We start from the raw sequence: 19,136 nt of genomic DNA, 5'->3' as shown, positions 1-19,136 counted from the left end.
CTCAGAGAGAGAGAGAGAGCTCGAAGCCCCCTCTTTTCCTTTCCCTTTCTAGGGGTATTATAGGAAACTATAGCGGTTTTTATCCTATCCCCTAGAATTCTCAAGAAAACTACTAATTTTCAGCCCACTAAGAATATGGTCCCTAATATTTTAGAGAAAATGTTTTGACTGAATCGTACTTCTTGGTAACTTCCTGATCGAGGTGACCAATAACATCCTGGTCGAGGTGACCAATAACATCCTGGTCGAGGTGATATGCTCGAGGTCACCACATATTATTCTGGTCGAGGTGACCCATAACATCCTGGTCGAGGTGATGTGTTCGAGGTCATCACATATTATTCTGGTCGAGGTGACCAATAATATCCTGGTCGAGGTGATGTGCTCGAGGTCACCACATATTATTCTGGTCGAGGTGACCCATAACATCCTGGTCGAGGTGATGTGCTCGAGGTCACCAAACAACATCCTGATCGAGATAATCTGCTCAACCATTTGCTCACTTTTACTTTGAGGAGAGCACGATAATGTATGAGCAAACACCTTTATCTTGATCACCCTATTTCATTCCCTAAACATTGGGGACACTATCATTTTGATTGAAGAATATCGTCATGTATATATCTTTATAATTTTGTTTTTATTCTTGAATAGAACTAAGCTTTAGCATTCATATCAAGGAAAAAGTGTGATATACTTTTCATATTATTTCAACGTTTTTAAGTGTATGCTAAACATATCTTAAATTGCAATTATGCAATTTCTTCAATTCCTTTGTAGGCATAAGTTGGAATAAAATATGGCACTTCAAGACTAAGATATACATTATATTTTAAAATAGATCAATTTTGAATATGAAATACTTTTAGTATTTCTGTAATATCAGCATTTCACTCAATAAATTTCAATCCATAAATTGAAAGGAATTACTTCATTTCAAGATCTTTTATCTTGAATTTTGTTGTTAAGCAAAATAAATTTATAAGCTATTCATGAATCTTTTTACGATGAACTCATCAACACAATTTGCAAAATTTTTTTATAGTAAAATCTCATAGTTAAGTGGATAATGACATATCCCACTTCTAATAATTTTTACTCAATTGATTATACTTTATAAGTCTAGATTGCTATAATACACACAAGTATGATTATGGCTTTATCAAGAATAAATAAGTGCAAGCTTTTTTGTTTAGCACTTCAACTACTTGTTTCAAGGATTAATACATAGACTCCTCAATTTAATTTCGACAAATATAGTTCAAAATTCTTTATATTTTGCTAATTAATTTGATGTCTTCTAGCTTATGATAAAGGTCCAATTTTGGTCAAACATATAAATCGATTTTCTTTCACATCTTTTGATTTAGGATCTTGAACATTTAATTATAACAACTAAATTTTTATTGGTCATAGCAACTAAATTTTTATTGATAACAATCTTATGTTTATTTTAATTTTACTCTTGCACCAAGTACCAACATACTATTGATCAAACATTTTTATTTTTCATAAATTTTATGACTTTAGGCATGTGAACTATATGTAAAAAATTCTTTTTATTTTTGCTAATTAATTTTATGTCTTCTAGCGTATGACAAAGCTCCTATTTTGGCCAAACATATAAATCGATATTCTTTTATATTTTTGTGGTTCAAGATCCTGAATGTTTGATCATAACAACTAAATTTTTATTGACAAAAATCTTGTGTTAATTTTAATTTTTCTGTTGCACCAAGTACCAACATACTATTGATATATATTTTTTAATATATATACCCAAGGAGGTCTTATGAAGCTTTTAATACATATACCTTTGGAAGCGCAAAAGATCTCTCTTTCTTAATTTACAAGCATATCTTTTATGGAACAATTTGAATATCTTTATTTCTCACCTTTACCTTTTTAAGGGTATTTGAGATTCATTTTTTAATTAGTACATTATATGTTTTCTGGGGCAACATATTCAATAATTTAATATAGATGAAATATTTTGCTATATGCAAACATGGTCTCTTCATGAGCATCAAATTATTTCACTTCAACTTCCCTAAGATTGAATTTTTTACCAATTGGTCTATCACACGCTTTAGACGCAGTTGCCGCATTAGCTACAGTACCCTTAACCCATGTGATGTTATCCCAAACATGGTACAAGTATTAACTTAATGTGAACAGTAATTTAATACCCCCTTAATACTACAACCAAACACACCCAAAGTGTATAACTTTTAAATGCTCAAGGGAAAGTGGTTAATGGAAGAGCCGAAGGTTGTTCTTTGAAACAAAAAAATGAGACGTGTCAAGAAGTAAATAGTGATGGAAATAAAATAATAAATCAACATTAATAGTTGATTGGTTCTATTATTGTTATCAATTCAATGAATTATTTATCTATCCACAGATAGATTGATTGATTCGAACTCTGTTGATCAATTATTATTTTTAAATGGGGTGTTATTATTTTATCACCTTACTTTTTTTGGCATATTATTTTACTATTAAATTTTTTTTATAAATATTTTTCTTACTTAATGTTTCCGTTTTTATCATTTTACCACTAAATTATTAACTCCATTAAAAAATTGGTGATGTCACATGAGTATTTTAAGAATTTTAGTGTTAAGCCCAAAGTATTACAATTTGTACGTTTTTATCAGTTAAATATTTTAGATATATAAAATAACAATTGACAAAAGCATTATCTCTTTGTATGTAATTAATTTTGTATTTTTTTTAAGTTTAGATGAATAAATTGTACTTATAACACTTAAGGGGTAAAATAGACTTTTACCATAAATTATGTTACAATTTTTGTTATTCTTAACGGTTTGATTGTAAATTAGGTGGAAATAAATAATTGTCAGAAAATTTTGATAGAAAAATGATGTGTTAGCAGAAGTTAGGTGGTAAAATTATAATATCCTTTTAAACTATATTAATTTCATATGAATTTTATTAACTACGGTAGAACCTTGATAAATTAATACTTGAAACATTGATAACTTTGATTAAATAATAGTTTTTGCTATATTCAGCTTGGGGCCAACATGGTAGATTAATAATTTGATATATATATTTTAAAAATCCTATTTTCCTATTGGACCGACTTACTATATAAGTTAATAACGACCTAATTTGAAACCAAATCCACATCCTATATCATAAAATATGTTCTATGTGTTGTTTATTGCTACTTGAAATTGATTTGGAATTAGATCTCATCTCTAACTCTTTTTGCAAAGTGAAATTCCAGTTTACATTGTCATTTTGCAAGAAGTGTGAGATGGACTCCATATGTCATCTTTAATATAGAAAAGTAAAAACTCTACCTTGATCTAATTACTATCAATGTAATACAACTAACTACTATTTAAAAAAAAAAACATGATAAATATCAAGGTTAGTAAATATTATAAACATGATCACATTTTCCAACAATAAGGAATTTCTCATAAATTAGTAATTTATTAATTTATTGATATATTAATATTCATTAAATTAATAGATTTTTCATAATCTCATAAAATTAATTTATCGAGGTTTTGCTGTATATTATTTTATTTATTTATTTTTATTAACTCACGCACCCATTGAAGATTGAACTCAGGACATGAGTTATTAAGAAAGTTACTCCTTATTAGAGCTAGATCTTAACTTCAAAAATTATGGTTAATAATAGTTAATTGGCATAGGAAACCCCAAAAAAGAGGCTCCAAAGTTCTTGAGAGCTAGTAATCCACATGTTGAACTGTATATTAAAGTTATTTTGTGATTATATGAACTTAAAATATGACAATAGATATAAGATGCTGAATTAATGCCGATAAATTAATGTTTCTTTTGATACTCTTATCAAGCATTAGTGACAACAAAACAATAAAATTGCGAACAGATTTGAAATAATTAATTAACAAAAAACTTTATGTTTGCGAATAGGGCATACTACGCAAATCAATAGGCAATAACATGTTAATTGTTTCCTCAATTTTTTTAATGTCATAGTTTAATCCACAGAATCCAAAACAATTAAAAGTTCTTTTGCTTGCGTATGGACAGAGAATTCACTCTGCCAAAAGATTTGTCTTGCAACAAGAAAAACTTTCATCATATCTTAGAAGACAAAATCATCTTATTTTGCAGAGAGGCTATCGACTATTACATTACACGTGGGATGAAGCAACTAAAGTGTCTGCAATTGGAATTCTTCTCGGTGCTGTTTAAATTGATGAAGAGCCATCCCATGCTGTAATTCAAGAAGCTGCTTTGGCGACGACAGACATGTGGGGTTTTTCAATTGCCCTAGCTAGCAGTGAGAAACATTGTATGCTCCATTGAAGCAAACTGAACCAAAAAGCGAATGTCTTTTATAATGTACTATATTAATCGGTAATATACATAGGTTAACATTTCATTTAACTATCTTTTCTTTTACAAAGTGCTGCCGTGACTTGTGATCCATTTATCAGATTTGATTGCATACGAATCATGAAACTATCTGACTTTTCTACAAGTTATTTGTATCCTATTCCTGTCTTGATATTTAAGTGTGATTTCTTTAGAAATAATAAACAAATAGATCATGTAGCTGCTGCTAGTAGATTAGTAACCAATTAAATGACAGTTTTCTGTTTATTAAAATACGAAGCGATCTTATCGAGCTAACTCTCAATTCAGCACATTTTCTCGTTGGAATTGAGCATAAGTTTAAATTGATGCAAATACATTTAACAGACGAATTAATCTAACAATAATAAATACATGGAAATCCCGAACAAATCATCCTCTGAAAACCTAAAACTCAATCTCTAGTCCTTGATCAGAGTAAGAGTGAGATGCAAGCTTTAAACAGACATGAAAGCTTTTTAATCAGCAAAGTTTTTGGTAACAACATATTAAGCTATGATATATACCAAATTAAGTCTAATCAAGTGTGATATAAACTATGATCCACTTAGCAGCTCAATATTAAAAAGAACTACATAAAGAAATATTAAAACTCCCACCTAAAAATAATATATAATTATATTTAGAAGCTGGAAAAACAATTAAAAAGAAGCTGATGATCATGATCATTTTTTTTTTATTGGAAACAGGAATATGAAGCAACACAAAGAAATATTTAATATACATTGAAACCTTTGATCCCTCTTCTTCTCAGCAAATCCTGCTCTCTATCTCCATCCTTTGAACACAACTCTCTATCTTTTCATACAACAAAATACACAAAAACGTAATCATTGGTAAGGAGGCCGGGCATGAGCCCAAGCATAAGCCTCATGTAGCTGCCCGCCGTTGGGGATCAGATTCGGTGGCAGATTGTAGGTCAGCGACGAAGGATCGGGCAGCCCCGCAGATGACGGCTGCCCGCTGCTACCAATTTGCGGGGGTGAATTGTTGTTATTGGCAGCTGCCCCAGTGGATTGGATCTGCCCTTGAGTACCTGTGACTTCTTCATCATCCTCTAATGGCAACCTTTCATAAGTCGCATTAGCAAACGTGGCAGCTATTACCATTACAGGCCCTGCTGCCACGAGCTGCCCAACCACGCTTCCTCCTACAACCTGCCCCTGCCCTCCTGCTAAGTAGACGGTCAGTCCCGTTGACCCTGGAGGGGAGGGTCCAGGGAGAAACGCCCCCGTCAGGGACAAAATCTCAAACCTACCGTGCAGTGCCACCACGGCCCCTGGCGCCGCGGGTTGCCTCAGCGTCACGTTAGCCACGGACCCGCTGCCGCTGAGCACGCAGACGCCACGCTGGCGCCTCCTTGCGAACAGGGCTACGCTCTCCGCCACGTCAGCGCCGCCAGCGACCTCCATGACGTGGCTGCGGAGGGAGTTAGGGCTGTCCCTGGTTACGAAGATTGGCGGCTTGGGTTTGTTTTTGGATCCGGGAGGGCGGCCGCGGGGTCTCCGGGTGCCGACTTCAACGGCTCCTTCTCTAGGCTCGTCGGCGGTATCTCTATCTTCTTCTTCGTTTGTGTCGTTGATAGAGAGTTCATGGTGATGATGCTGATGTTGATCGCGTTTGTTTAGGATCGATGAATTGGCGGCAGCTGCCGGGTCCATACCCGGCAACCCCACTTGACTTGTCCACCAAGGATTAGCCAGACTTGCAAATTAAGGAAACACAACAATAGAACAAGAACAAGAAGCTGTAAGAATTTGCTGATCACAAAGTCAAAGCTAATATTAAAGCTTAACAAGAAACAAAATATTTTTTTTCCTGTTCAAACAGGGATTTGTACAGTCCTTTCATAGATATTGAAAAGAGTAGAAGAAGAAGCAACAAAAAGGAGCTAGCTATAGCTTGTGAAGAGAGAATTAGATGCAAATTTTTTCTGCTAATGGAATCGAGTAAAGGGAAGGGAAGAAAAGAAAAGAAAAGGGGTTCTTTAATTTAATTACAGGTGAATTGATGAGGAATCTGAAAAGAAAGGAACAAAAAAACTTGATAGAAAATCAATTAAAATAAAAACTGAATTAAAATAGAAACACACACAGCGAGAGACAGAGAAAGAGAAAGAGAAAATATTACAGTAACTAAAAGAAGAAGCTCAACAACAAATGAACTGTTTTTTTTCTTCTTCTTTTTTCCCCCTTTTTGTTCTCTGTATTTGTGTTGCGATTAGAGGAGCTAAGTATTTGGTTTTGTTTATGGCAGAATATAAGTTTAAAAAGGAAAAAATGAAGTGAGAGATGAATGAATATAAGCTCTGCTTTTAGAGAGAGAGAGAGAGGGGTTCTTTGAAATTAGGGTTTCGTGGGGTCGCGTGCGCGTGGGCAGGTGGGAAGCACGTCGTTTTCTCGTGCCCCAACATATCGATTTGTAATCTTACGGAGAAAGAGAGAAAGAAAATATAGATAGCTACAATTCATGGACCCTAGTATTGCTGCTACTACTAGTACCGGTAGCATTATTAGTTGCTCATAACCTTTCAATGTTTTAATCTGCAGTTTATTTGCACATAATCTTGAGTCCCATTTCACTGCATAATTAATCTCGAGTCTTCCGTTAGGGGGCAGTTTAATTAATTAATGTTTTAATTTTAACTCCTTATTGACCGTCTCATAAAGTATGCAACTTATAGGAATTTCTAGATCAAGTTGGTAAGAATTTCAAGTTTAATTAGGCAACATTTAATGTCAAGCTCATAGCATATTGTCCTAATTCAGTAATTCTCCCGTCAGAGCATAAGGATAATGATTGTTCAATAAGATAAATCTACTAAATAATTGATTACATACATAATTGATAATTGATATTTACATAGTTTCTATAGTAGCCAATGCGACATTTGTTGGTATTACTGATTGATAAGTTTTGCAAAATTAGAAGAGTATATTATGGCGGCAGCGTGTGCTGTTGACATTTTAATATACAAGACAATTGTCTATGATCCGCGGAAAATCTATACAGTGATGAAATGGCTGTAGAGGGAATGATATGGAGGAAGTAATATATTATAAATCATATTGGTCATATAAAAAATTTAAAAAAAAAAAAACTGAAACCAATATGTTCATGGGATCAATTTTCAATTTGTATTAGATGACTTATGTAGAAAAGAAAATCATATTATATATTATAAGAGGTTAATTTAAAATAGAATCAATGTGCACGTGAAAAGCTGGACTTTTAAAAGAATAGATAAACTGGTGACTGGTTAGGGCACAGAACATGTATATATAATACATTGATAAGATACAAATAAATAAATAAATAAATATATATATATATATATATATATATATATATAGGGAAGAATTGTAAAGCTTACCTTTCGGAAATATTAAAAAAGAAATAGCCAAGTGAGAGATTCAGCCCTGGAATTAATTTTTTTTATTGAATCATGATCAAAACAAATTTGAAATACAAAAAACGAAGTGGTTGCTGTGATCACATCTATCGTGGTGATCACATCTAAGATTAATGGAAGATATAGCCGTCGTTAATTGAGTTGATTAGTTCGATTGACAGAACAGATGAAATTTTGACAATTGAGGCTCCAGTACTTCATTATTTTGTTTATTTTTGGTGATTTAGTCTAATTGATCTTATTTTTAATTGGATAAGACATTGCACAATTCTGAATCAAATAAGACCGTTATATAGAAGGTATCATAATATTGATGATGACTTAATGAGTTAATAATGTGGTGATCTTGTGAGAGGCTGAAAGCCAATAAATTGGAACCAATAATTTGGATTGCGGCACAGTAGACATAATATTTTTCAAAGTAAGTACAATGAAATGCATTCGGTATACAAATTTTTCATATTTAGGTATGACACAGTAGAATTATTGTTAAAGTGAGTGCAATGAGTATGGTTTGTATACAAATTTTCCATCAGTTGTCAAGTCACCGCAATTGGCAATTAATAGAGCAACATCTAGTAGAGCAACATCAAAGGCAGTGCAAGTCAGCAAAATTTTTTTGGGTGGTACTATTAGTTCAGTAGTTGGCCCCATTGGATATGGAATGTAATATACTTTTTGTTTCTTTGAATCACTATTTCTGCATTGCCACAACGATTCCTCAGGATTATATATGGTCGTTGCACTTATAAGAGTTTGGAGATGATGAAATTAATGATAATTCTCCCAATTTTTTATATGGGTTGTTTTGATCCGCCATCTAACAAATTAATCTATATGGTGATTTCATTTTTTGCTATGAGAATATCCACATTTGTTGAACTAAAAGAATTATATTTTGGCAAAAAATGTCTTCTTATAAGGATTAGTTAGTTTGTTCAACCCCTAATCGAGATTGGCCGATTTAGAAAATAAAGCGGAGAGCAATTTGAAAATACGAAGTAAATTATTTCTGTTATTGAAAATTTAAAATAGTACATAAACAAACTTTCATCAAAAGCATCAATGTAATTTAACAAGTGGGCAAGTAAATGAGATCTTCAAAGATATCAATTACATGTAGATTTTATCACACTAGTGATTCCACAAAGTGAGCAAATATGGGAGAGTCAGCCTCAATATCAATACATTTTTGTGGACCATCAGAGGTGCTGGATTGTCCGTCATCTAATGATTGTGTTAATCTTGATTGAACTAGTGAGTTAGTCAAATCTACAAGATCGTTATAGCATCTATATATAAAAGATTATATTTGTGGCTATAATTATACGATTCATTTTTCGTTGCTCATTGTTTTTTTAAGTCACTATTACTCTTTGTTGTGACAGATTAATTTGAGGCAATTGACTGATATATTAAGTTTGCTTGCAAGGAATGATTTCGTTATAATGCGACTCTTCTTAACTTATTTTAAAGCTTAAATTTAGTTGACGTGATGTGTGTACTGATGTTGTATGTTTATGTGAATAGTGGAATGAGGTGAAATTAAAGATTATGGTGAGTATAGGAGGTACGAATTTTCAAGTAGAGTAATATTCTTATTTTTGTTAAAATAATAAAGCAGGTTGTGCTCTGTGAGTGCAGTGATTCGAGCTCCCACGATGCATGTAGGAACTTATTTTCTTATTTAATTATGGTATATAATTAAGTGAAGGTAGTTTTCTCATTTTCGAAATGTGAGTGGAGTAAACACTCTTCAAATATTAGAGAGGGTAAAATCTGGGTAGTGTTATATAAGATTTATGCTACGTTTACTTGCTGGATTCAGGAATGGGAATCTGGAATCGGAATCATTCCCGCGTTTATTTACTAAAATAAGGAGCAGAATCGGATTCATTTTCGTGGACCCCACAACAATTTGAGAATCAAATATGGGAGTCTAATTCCCAAGGGGGGGCTTGGGAATCAAAATCCCATTCCTAGAATTTTTTACTCTATCCATATTAATTTTTTATTATTCTAGAAATACCCTCACTTTAGATAAAAAATATAAAAAGCGAAAAAAAAAATTCCTAAAACCTAAACTCTCTCACCCATGCCTCCCAATCGAATGCCATCGGAGCTGCTTCCATCACCATTGCAACCATCACTGTCTTTGTCATCGTGGTTCGTCGGCTGTGGATAGATACTCGTCGCCGGTTTCGTCTTTGTTGGGCCGCGTCGAATTCGTCACCGTCTCGATTTCGCCCCCATCTCATTTCGTCTCCGATTTCGTCTTTAATGGCGAAGGTTCTGATCTGATGTTGTTGCTACTGCTAACAATGATGATTGTCGTTGCCGTTGTTGTTGATGACAATGACAATTGAGATTTTGATTGTTGCTGTTTTTTTTTTTTTGGAAATGGATTATTTTTGTTGATGATGATTATTTGGGAAATGGATTAATTTGATGATGATGATGATGATTATTATTATTATTATTATTATTATTATTATTATTATCATTTTCCCACCAAAGGTATTCTGACACATTATGTCAGTACCACGGTTTGGTAAAACCATCAATTTACCACCAAATGTTTAAACTGTTAGCATTTTCCTACCATTCTGTTAAAACTCAGTTAATATGTAACGAAAAATTCATAAAAGGTCAATTTTACCCCTGGAGCGTAAAAGATGATTTTGCCCTTTAAGAAGGAAGAACAACAAATGATGATTTAATTACAAAATTCATAAAAGATTAATTACATGATCTTTTAAAAGTTCAATTTTACAAAATTTATAAAGGGTAATTTTTGCCCTTTAAAAAGGAAGAATAGCAAATGATTATTTAATTACAAAATTCATAAAAGGTTAATTACATGGTCTTTTACGCTCTAGGGGTAAAATTGACCTTTTATGAATTTTCCGTTACATATTAACTGAGTTTTAACAGAATGGTGGGAAAATACTAACAATTTAAACATTTGGTGGTAAATTGATGGTTTTACCAAACCGTAATACTGACATGATGTGTCAGAATACCTTTGGTGGAAAAATGATAATATCCCTTATTATTATTATTATTATTATTTTGTTGGAAATGGGTTATTTTGTTGATGATGATGAATCCGATTATGAAACAATATTATTTTTTTAAAAAAATGGATTATTATTTTGCTGATGATGATATTTTTTATTTTGATTATTGTTATTAATTTTATTATTATTATTATTATTAATGATAAATTATAATTAATTAATAAACTAACAACATATGAATATAATTAATTAATATATTAACAGTAATTTTAATAATAATAATAGTTATTATTATAATTAACTAAGGGCATTTTAGTAACTTGAAACAATTCAGCCCATTATGATTCCGATTCCAAGATAAAATAAACATATCAATGGGATTCTAATCTATTCCGATTCTGATTCCTGCAGCTTAAGTAAACAATTTATTTTGATTATCATTCTCCATTCCCATTCCACCTCATTCCGATTCCAGCTTATTCCGATTCCAGCTCATTCCGATTACTGACAAGTAAATGCAGCATTAATGTAAACTAGTCCCAATAATTATATGGTTGCAAATATTAGTTGTAAATCTCATATAATATGAGTTGTAATATGAGTATTAGTCTCATGTAATTCAAAATAATAATAATAAAGTAGATTGTGCGGGTTGGAAAAGTTTTTAAAGCACTCCTAATTGTTTCCTTTTAAAGCCAAAGTAAAGCTTTTAAAGCACTCCTAATTTTTTTTCTTTTAAAGCCAAAGTACAACAAATTAAAATTCAACCGTGATTATGACGAGTTCGACCTATTTCGTACCATAAAATATTACCATGGATAAGCTCAGGCAATGTATCAAAATAGATCAAGAAAATTAGACTTCTCACAAATAGCACAAAAAAAAAAATCCAAATGTCTTTTATATGGTAGTTAAAATGGACTCTCCTTAAACTAAAAAAAAAAAAGTATGAAGTGCATATGGACTTAGATATGGTGCAGCTGTGGTACCGTACCACAGCTGCACCTAGCCATTGGATTCAGTTATGGTGAAAGATTCAATAGCTAGATAGCTGGATCCAATGGCTAGGTGCAGCTATGGTATAGTACTACAATTGCACCATAGTTGGACCCAGTACATATATATATATATATATATATAGTTTTGAAATATTATTGATTATACCGATAATACCTGAGAAGTGTGAGATCTAAACATGAATCATAAACAGATTTGCAAGACCATGTATGCAAAGATCTAAAAGCAGCGACTCCAACTAAAATGATAGGAATCTTATCAATGCATAAAACACCCAAAAAGTAATCTTCTAATACCAATCTAAAACCGTTAAGATCAAAATAGGAGATAAAACTCTCTAAACCTAATTCTACTCTCAATTTTTACATTTAATTTCCTCCAATATTTTTTTCGTATATTTCGAGAAAAAAATGAATTAAAATAATAACAGTACAATTCTCCCTTTCAAGTAATAATAATAATTTTTTTAGTTAAAGAAAATATTATTAAGAATATAGAAGAGTACAAGAGGTTGATAAAAGTTATATAAAACGAAAATTAAGAATACCCCAAGAATTTGGAAGAAGTTTTTGAAATGAATGGGGAGGTGAATTTCACCAAGGAAAATAATGATAACAACAATAATAAGTAAGACAATGATTGTTAATATAAATCTTTATCAAAGTTTTAAACAAGACATTTACATAAAAATACAAACTTCACACGAAATTCGTGTTTTCTTTCCCATCTAATTTATAATATTTGTTTGTCATAAGTTAACAACTTCAATATTTATTTGGAAGCCTATGCACGATATCTTTCTAATGATTGAAGACACTCTAGCTTTACCATAAATTCATACAGAAAAAGTACCCTCAGCAATTTTTGATGTATTCAAAACTGAGGAATTTATACCATTTTTGAAGAACTGCCGCAAAATCAAATGAATGCTATTTCTAACACTTTTAGAAACTAAGCTAAACTTACATTAAAATAGTTGTAGCATTAAACAATGGTTATTTTTATTGAATTATGCTCATTTTCATCTATTCCCATGGTACCGTTTTTTAGAGGCTTTAAAACTTTTTGAGGCTGGTTTCCAATGCCTTTTACTCATCAGTCATCTTTCTTTGCTAAGATATATCATACATGTTATTAATTTAAACTATTGAAATTGCAAATTCAAAGGGGTGGAGTTTTTATTTGGCTAGCTAGAAAGTGATTCAACCAATCATTCAGCTTGTCTTATGAATTAGTCCAGGTTTCGAGCTTCTTAGTGCTTGCCAATTTAGTGGTCGAATTGTTAGAATATAATATGTTGTATCCAATTTCAATGCTCCCATATCTGTCGATAGGTGCTAGCCAAATTGGGACTTTCTTTTTCAGATTTCTCCTATGAAAGGGTTTACTTTAATTGATTTGTTACTCTTCGTTTCTCTTCTCCCTTTTTCTTTTAATAAAAGTTCATAAAAATAAAATAACATAAAGAGTTCTATCAAAATTCGAGTTTTTAATTTTTAATGGCACCCTCAATTGTGTTAAAAAGTAAAATCAAGATAGTGATTTATTTATTTAAATTTTCTTTTCAAAATCAACGCCTTCGGCTCAATGCAAGATCCCTTACACTTGTAATTATCAAAGTAAAAATTTGTGTCTTTGGCCCAGTGAAAGAACCCTTGCACTTACAATGGTGAAAGCAAGAGTTCAAACACCTATAAAAGCATTATAGAATTAGTTTCAATCCTTACTCAATTATCAAATAATTGAGTGGAGATCGTTTCTTCTTCACGAAATATGAGTGAAATAAACATCCCTCAAATATTAGAGCGGGTTTAAAAAATCTGGACATTGCTTCAAAAATTCAATGTATACGGCATGAGGAAGTCGTGGGCATTCTTCGAATATTAGAAAAGATTTAAAATATTTAAGTCGTGCTTCAAAAAATCAATGTATCCACCATGAAAAGGCTGTGGACAACCATCGAATATTAGAATTAAAGGGTTTAAAGAATTTAAACAGTGATTCAAAAAATCAATGTACACGCTGTGAAAAGGCTCTAGGTCAAAAAAAAAAAAAAAAACAATGATGTACCTACAGTTGATAAAACGCCAAATCTTAAGTGAAAACTAATTGATTCTACCACACAAAAAAGTTAGCTCATTTCATGGATCTCCTGATGATGGCGTTCGATCTAAAATAGTATTTAAGTTTCTTAAATCAAGTTCTTAGTTACTAATATCTAAATTAATTCCACTTGATAGGAAGCAATACAGATATTATATATCCCACATTTCAAGAGACAATAAAATTTCTATAATTTTTTTTTCAAAAAATAAAAAAATATAATCAATGAATGTGAGAGGCATATACTCCTAAACGTCCCTAGATAGCTCTGTCTATTAACATTCCCATGTAATGAAAGTATGACGGCCGCCCTCTTTCATGGACAATTCAGTTTAGCATATTCATAAACCAATTTTCTCCATAAAGCCCCGAGCTTTTTTTTAATCGTATTTTCAAAAAGATAAGGAAAAAAGGATTTAGCGATGAAGATTACAAGCTGCACAATTGTACGTGAACCAATTCCCATACCCAAATTGCAGACTTGCACAGGCAAGATTTAATGTTCTACTTCAACCACGCATGAGGACCCTGAAAAGAGAGATCTATCAGCATTACAATACCAATTTTTTTTTTTTTTGTTTAAATCTTCCTTTCACATAAACAAGAATGTGTATGATCCTGCAGATCAATTGAGCCATTCAAGCATCAAAACTCAATGGATTTCACGTTAACGCAAGTGCTTTGTTCAAACATAATCATTTATTGATAATGGCTATCACGATTAGATGACTTACCTAATGAGATAGTAGAGAACGAAGAAGGAAACCACAAAAGATCCCACTAGAGTACATATTCTCCGGTTAGATTTCTTCTCGAACACCTATACGGGAAACAATTTTCAGTAATCAGCCAATTCCCAACAGCTTCAGAAATAAATGGAGACAAGCATACATGAAAATTAGAATAGCAGATGTAGTTGGGATACCATCTTAAAGCGATCCATGGTTCCTGACATGATACCCCTTGATGCATCCATACTGTTGCCCTATTTCACAACAGAGTCCACTCAAAACTACAAAAATCTCAACTTAAATAAATGTGAAGGTTGAACAGCTGCAACATACCATTCGATCAAGCAAACGATTATGACTTTCTACCTCCTCGTGTATGTCGCCTGTTAACTGATAACAAGTGAAATACATATTAAGAATCTTTAAAAAGAAAATGCAAATTTTCTTATAAATTTAAGGTTATGCCCTTCTTTTCTGTTCTTCCATAAGGAAGATACCCATTATTGACCAATTTATGCCCCAAAGCCAAGGGATAGCTGTGGCATCCCATATGAGAGTGCACGCACATTTATATATATTTATATATACACCAAAGACAACTTTGATGAACCTGATCACTGATCAGTTTGGCTTATGTGTGTGGCTGGTGCCTGTGACAAAGTGCTTAGGGTATGAATAAGGTTGACATGCAAACAGCGTGCAGATGCTTAGTGTTATTACTTATTAAGGAACACAAAACATGTGTTTTAAGGCCACCTTTTACAACAAGTTGGGAACTTCCAAGATCCTTTGTTAAATCCTCACTCAGTAATTCATACATCACCGTGATAGTTCCAGAAATTTTCAAGCTTGAGTGTTACTGAACCAGAAAACAAGCTGTGTGCGACTATAAATCATTCTAACAAAGATGACAGAAGCTCCATGACCCTGATACACTTCAAACCTTGGAAAGCGAGCTGCCAAAAGACGTTCTGCCATGACACAATAAATGACCTCAAATATGGCCAGTGACTTTGTCAAGGATAGGCCATGCTACTTATGATGCATAATGCTATGGGATTTCCAAAATATTGTGAACTGCCATCACCAATTAGAAATTGCTGTAATTACATTTTATTGAAATTTTACTTATTTGAGTCTTAAAAGCTCACAACATCATGGTTCAAACATTATTAACATTGTCTAGATTTCCAATATATTGATTAGATTTGCCTGTATGATACCACTACAGAACAACTTAAGTGCTTATAAAGGCTGTTTCAATAGATATTTTATAGGTAAATCACATCTCTGTAATTCAATGGTAAAGCAAAGTACCAAGGGTGAAACTTACTCTCTTCAGAAAAACTGCTCTTTCTTTCAGACCGTCGATTGCTTTATCATTGTCATGCTCATCGATTCCACTGGAATATGAGGATGAGGCCTTAAGACCACCTTCCTCAAGGCCGTCATACTCATCAAAGAGAGCCCCTTTAGAAGCACGGTGCTCCCTGCTTAAAAATGATCATGACACAATTGAAAATCTGATAAAACTACTCGTGTTAACGCAAGACTACAGAAGTTAAGAAAGATTCTGGAAAATAAGAGGAAAAGAAGGCTGAGGAAACATGGTTATTTTGATTTGATAGACTTTGAGCCTTAGACCTGCCTCAAGCTCATCCCACCCCTAAACCACTTCTGCTAATGCCTTAGAGAAACAGTTCGAGGCCAGCACTTAGACCAGCAACATCAGCTTTACATGGTCACAAGGGGAAGTATAAAACTTCTTTTAAACACCAAACACATTAATATTTTTACTTCCGATTAGAAAATTACCAGAAGCAAATAGTATATCAATCATCATTTTTATCGCTAACTGAAAAGGAAACAAGAGACACACGGGGGGGCTAATATCAGCTTCACTGATCTCCATGGTGAGAATGAAGCGAAGACCAGTCATGCATATATTTAGGACAGTCTTATTTATAAGTCTATTGGTCGATTTTACACAATCCGTGTTTAGCCACCTCCAACAACCAATATATCTCAAAATACAAGTTATCGCCTACTAAAGTTTAAAAACTATCATTAGATGCTTTTGCACTATATTAAGCATATGCATAGTTTAACAGCCTGCTTGACCAAGGCCAAGAGATCTCATGTCATAATTCTGAAACTATTCCATCCTATCTATCAATTAAATCATAACACAAAGCAAACTGCTCAAGCTTCGAATTGAATCAACATGTGAATTCGCGCATGCTTGGTTCTATGCGACAAATTAGCTAATTTAAACTAGAGTTCAAATACAATTGTTGAATCTGTTTGAGCAAACACAGAGCATTAACATTCCAGGAGCATCACAGCAAAAATAACTGGCATTAACATTCAACTAAGCAACCATACAGAAACTCTAACTAATTAATCGATAAACGCTTGTTTGAACTCAAAACCCTAGAAACCAATACAAAAAGGACTTCATAATGAATGAACCACGAGATGTTAAATGTGGTAATGAATCAGCGAGATACAGATAAGAATATTTAAAAGATCAGATTAAATAAAATGAAAAATTGAAATTATAAAATGAAAGTCGACTGCTGTTAATGAACCTTCTGTAACTCATGATTTACGATAACCGGCAGCTCCTGCGCGCGTTCGTCTCTGTTTCTACGATCACGCAAGTTGATGATCCATCAGTGATCAATCAGTTGTTTGGATGCTGAGAAAATGCAGTGGAGTGGAAGGAGAAATTTTTAGAACGAATAAAAAGAAAGTTGCTTGTTTAAAATATTCGGATTATTTAAAAATGTTTTTGTTTTCGCTACGAAAATTTGAAAGAACAAAATTGTTATTAGAGAGAGCTACAGTTATCAGTAACAGTAACAGCTGGTGATTGGATTGAATCCAAAGGTGTATGTGTCGGTGGCCTATTGGGCCAAAATCACAGCCCATTGTTTTTTAGACCTTAACAGACAAATTATTATTATTATTTTCTACTTTTTGATACTGATATTACCACCGTACTATTATTACTGTGATTAATTTATATTTAATTTTATAAGCATAATTTAAAATTTTACATTCACTAATATTTATAAATTAAATTATTATTAATACTAATTTACATGAAATTTATTAAATTTTATGAAACATTATCTAGATATTTAATATTTTTCAATTAGACTACTACTGAGACTATATTTTGTAAAGAAAAAACTACATTCACTCGGTTATCTCCTATAGTATTTGAATTCAGGTGACAGCCCTGAGCCACTACCACTAAGCCCCTGAGTCATCTGAAGTTTACTGTTTTCTTTTTCAATAACCCAACTTAATCAATTATTAAGGCCAAGTCTAGCAATAAGAAGGCTTTCTAAATTTTAGGTTTTACGTTAATTTATTTTTACATTTAGAAGTAGATCTCGCATAGGGTTAAGGTAGGAATCTAATAATTTTTTTTTAATTGTAAATATTAATGAATTTGTTAATGTAATATCAGGCTCTAATTTTCCATCTCTAGCAATCTACAAACAAGGAGGAGATAAAAGCTACCCAAATGAAAGTTTTTTGTCAATTTACCGAAAAGAGATCCCTAATTAAAGCATAAAATTGGTAGATTTGATTCATTGTGTGTAAAGTAAAAGACTGGACCTGGAAGACATATGATTATTAATTATGAACACATGCTTCATGAGGACCAGTTGACCTACCCCTAATAAATAGCAATACTGATACACTCAATGCTCTCTACTCTTCACCACATTATGGCACCTGCTTGTGTAGTTGGATTTTGCTGTTGCCCTTCATTTTTATAATTTTTATTGTTCCAGGGAAGACTTGAATCTTCAACCTTTTGATGGACAAACTTAACTTTTGTTTCTGGCTTTTTCAAAGACCAAAATCATTGTTAAGATAGTGCTAGTACAACTTTATTTGCACCTCGAGCCACAAACCAAAATGCATAATTTAGGATCTTGAATAGCAATTGATTATGCAAACATTCATCACGTACATGTTCTCAAATGTAAATGGCTAAAGTGGCATCCGAATGAAACCCGAAATTTGATCAGATACAGAACTCAGCCTCTGACTAAACAAGATAGAGGGATGTTCACTCAATACCGATGCTTCATGTGGACTTATATGATTAAATAGAACTCTCTCGTGATGGCATTTGTTTGCAAATCCGTTAACACAAACGCCAATGATTTTGTTGGGACGAGAACATTTTAGAGGAATACACAATAACCTTCACAAACTATACCAAATAAGATAAGCAATGCTGAGTTCATGAATTCTGATATACTTTCCAATTCATTCTTCCAAACACATACCCAGAGCCAGAATGAAATACTGCAGCCAAAAGAACTCGAGAATCTAGAAATATATGAATGGGAAACAAGATGCTTCATAAAGGGCATCATATTTTCAGTTCAAACAAGAAGGTAGAAATATACAAATGGG

At 32.6% G+C, this 19,136-nt stretch overlaps 2 protein-coding genes across 4 annotated transcripts; both read right to left on the bottom strand.

The window, feature by feature from the left end:
• Positions 1-5,152: 5,152 nt before the first annotated feature.
• Positions 5,153-6,456, bottom strand: LOC18031191 (AT-hook motif nuclear-localized protein 20). The gene has a single exon (XM_006420074.2). The coding sequence runs from the start codon at positions 6,066-6,068 to the stop codon at positions 5,238-5,240; it is 831 nt and encodes a 276-aa protein (XP_006420137.1). The 5' UTR covers positions 6,069-6,456; the 3' UTR covers positions 5,153-5,237.
• A 7,677-nt stretch (positions 6,457-14,133) lies between these two features.
• On the bottom strand, positions 14,134-17,523 carry LOC18032979 (bet1-like SNARE 1-2). 3 transcript variants are annotated; one of them, XM_006420073.2, is made up of 6 exons: positions 17,282-17,523; positions 16,024-16,183; positions 15,024-15,080; positions 14,885-14,944; positions 14,694-14,779; positions 14,134-14,487 (listed from the first exon to the last, which is right to left on the bottom strand). In XM_006420073.2, the coding sequence occupies exons 1-6, from the start codon at positions 17,293-17,295 to the stop codon at positions 14,469-14,471; spliced, it is 396 nt and encodes a 131-aa protein (XP_006420136.1). In that variant the 5' UTR covers positions 17,296-17,523; the 3' UTR covers positions 14,134-14,468. The 3 variants fall into 3 exon arrangements, with proteins under 3 accessions (XP_006420136.1, XP_006420135.1, XP_024046994.1); XM_006420072.2 differs by having other exon boundaries at positions 16,024-16,180; XM_024191226.1 differs by lacking the exon at positions 14,134-14,487 and having other exon boundaries at positions 14,690-14,779.
• Between the last annotated feature and the right edge of the window lie 1,613 nt (positions 17,524-19,136).

This window comes from Citrus clementina, unplaced genomic scaffold (genome assembly GCF_000493195.1).
Source record: "Citrus clementina cultivar Clemenules unplaced genomic scaffold, Citrus_clementina_v1.0 scaffold_9, whole genome shotgun sequence".
Taxonomy (NCBI): Eukaryota; Viridiplantae; Streptophyta; class Magnoliopsida; order Sapindales; family Rutaceae; genus Citrus; species Citrus x clementina.
This window is presented reverse-complemented; position numbering and strand designations above follow the sequence as displayed.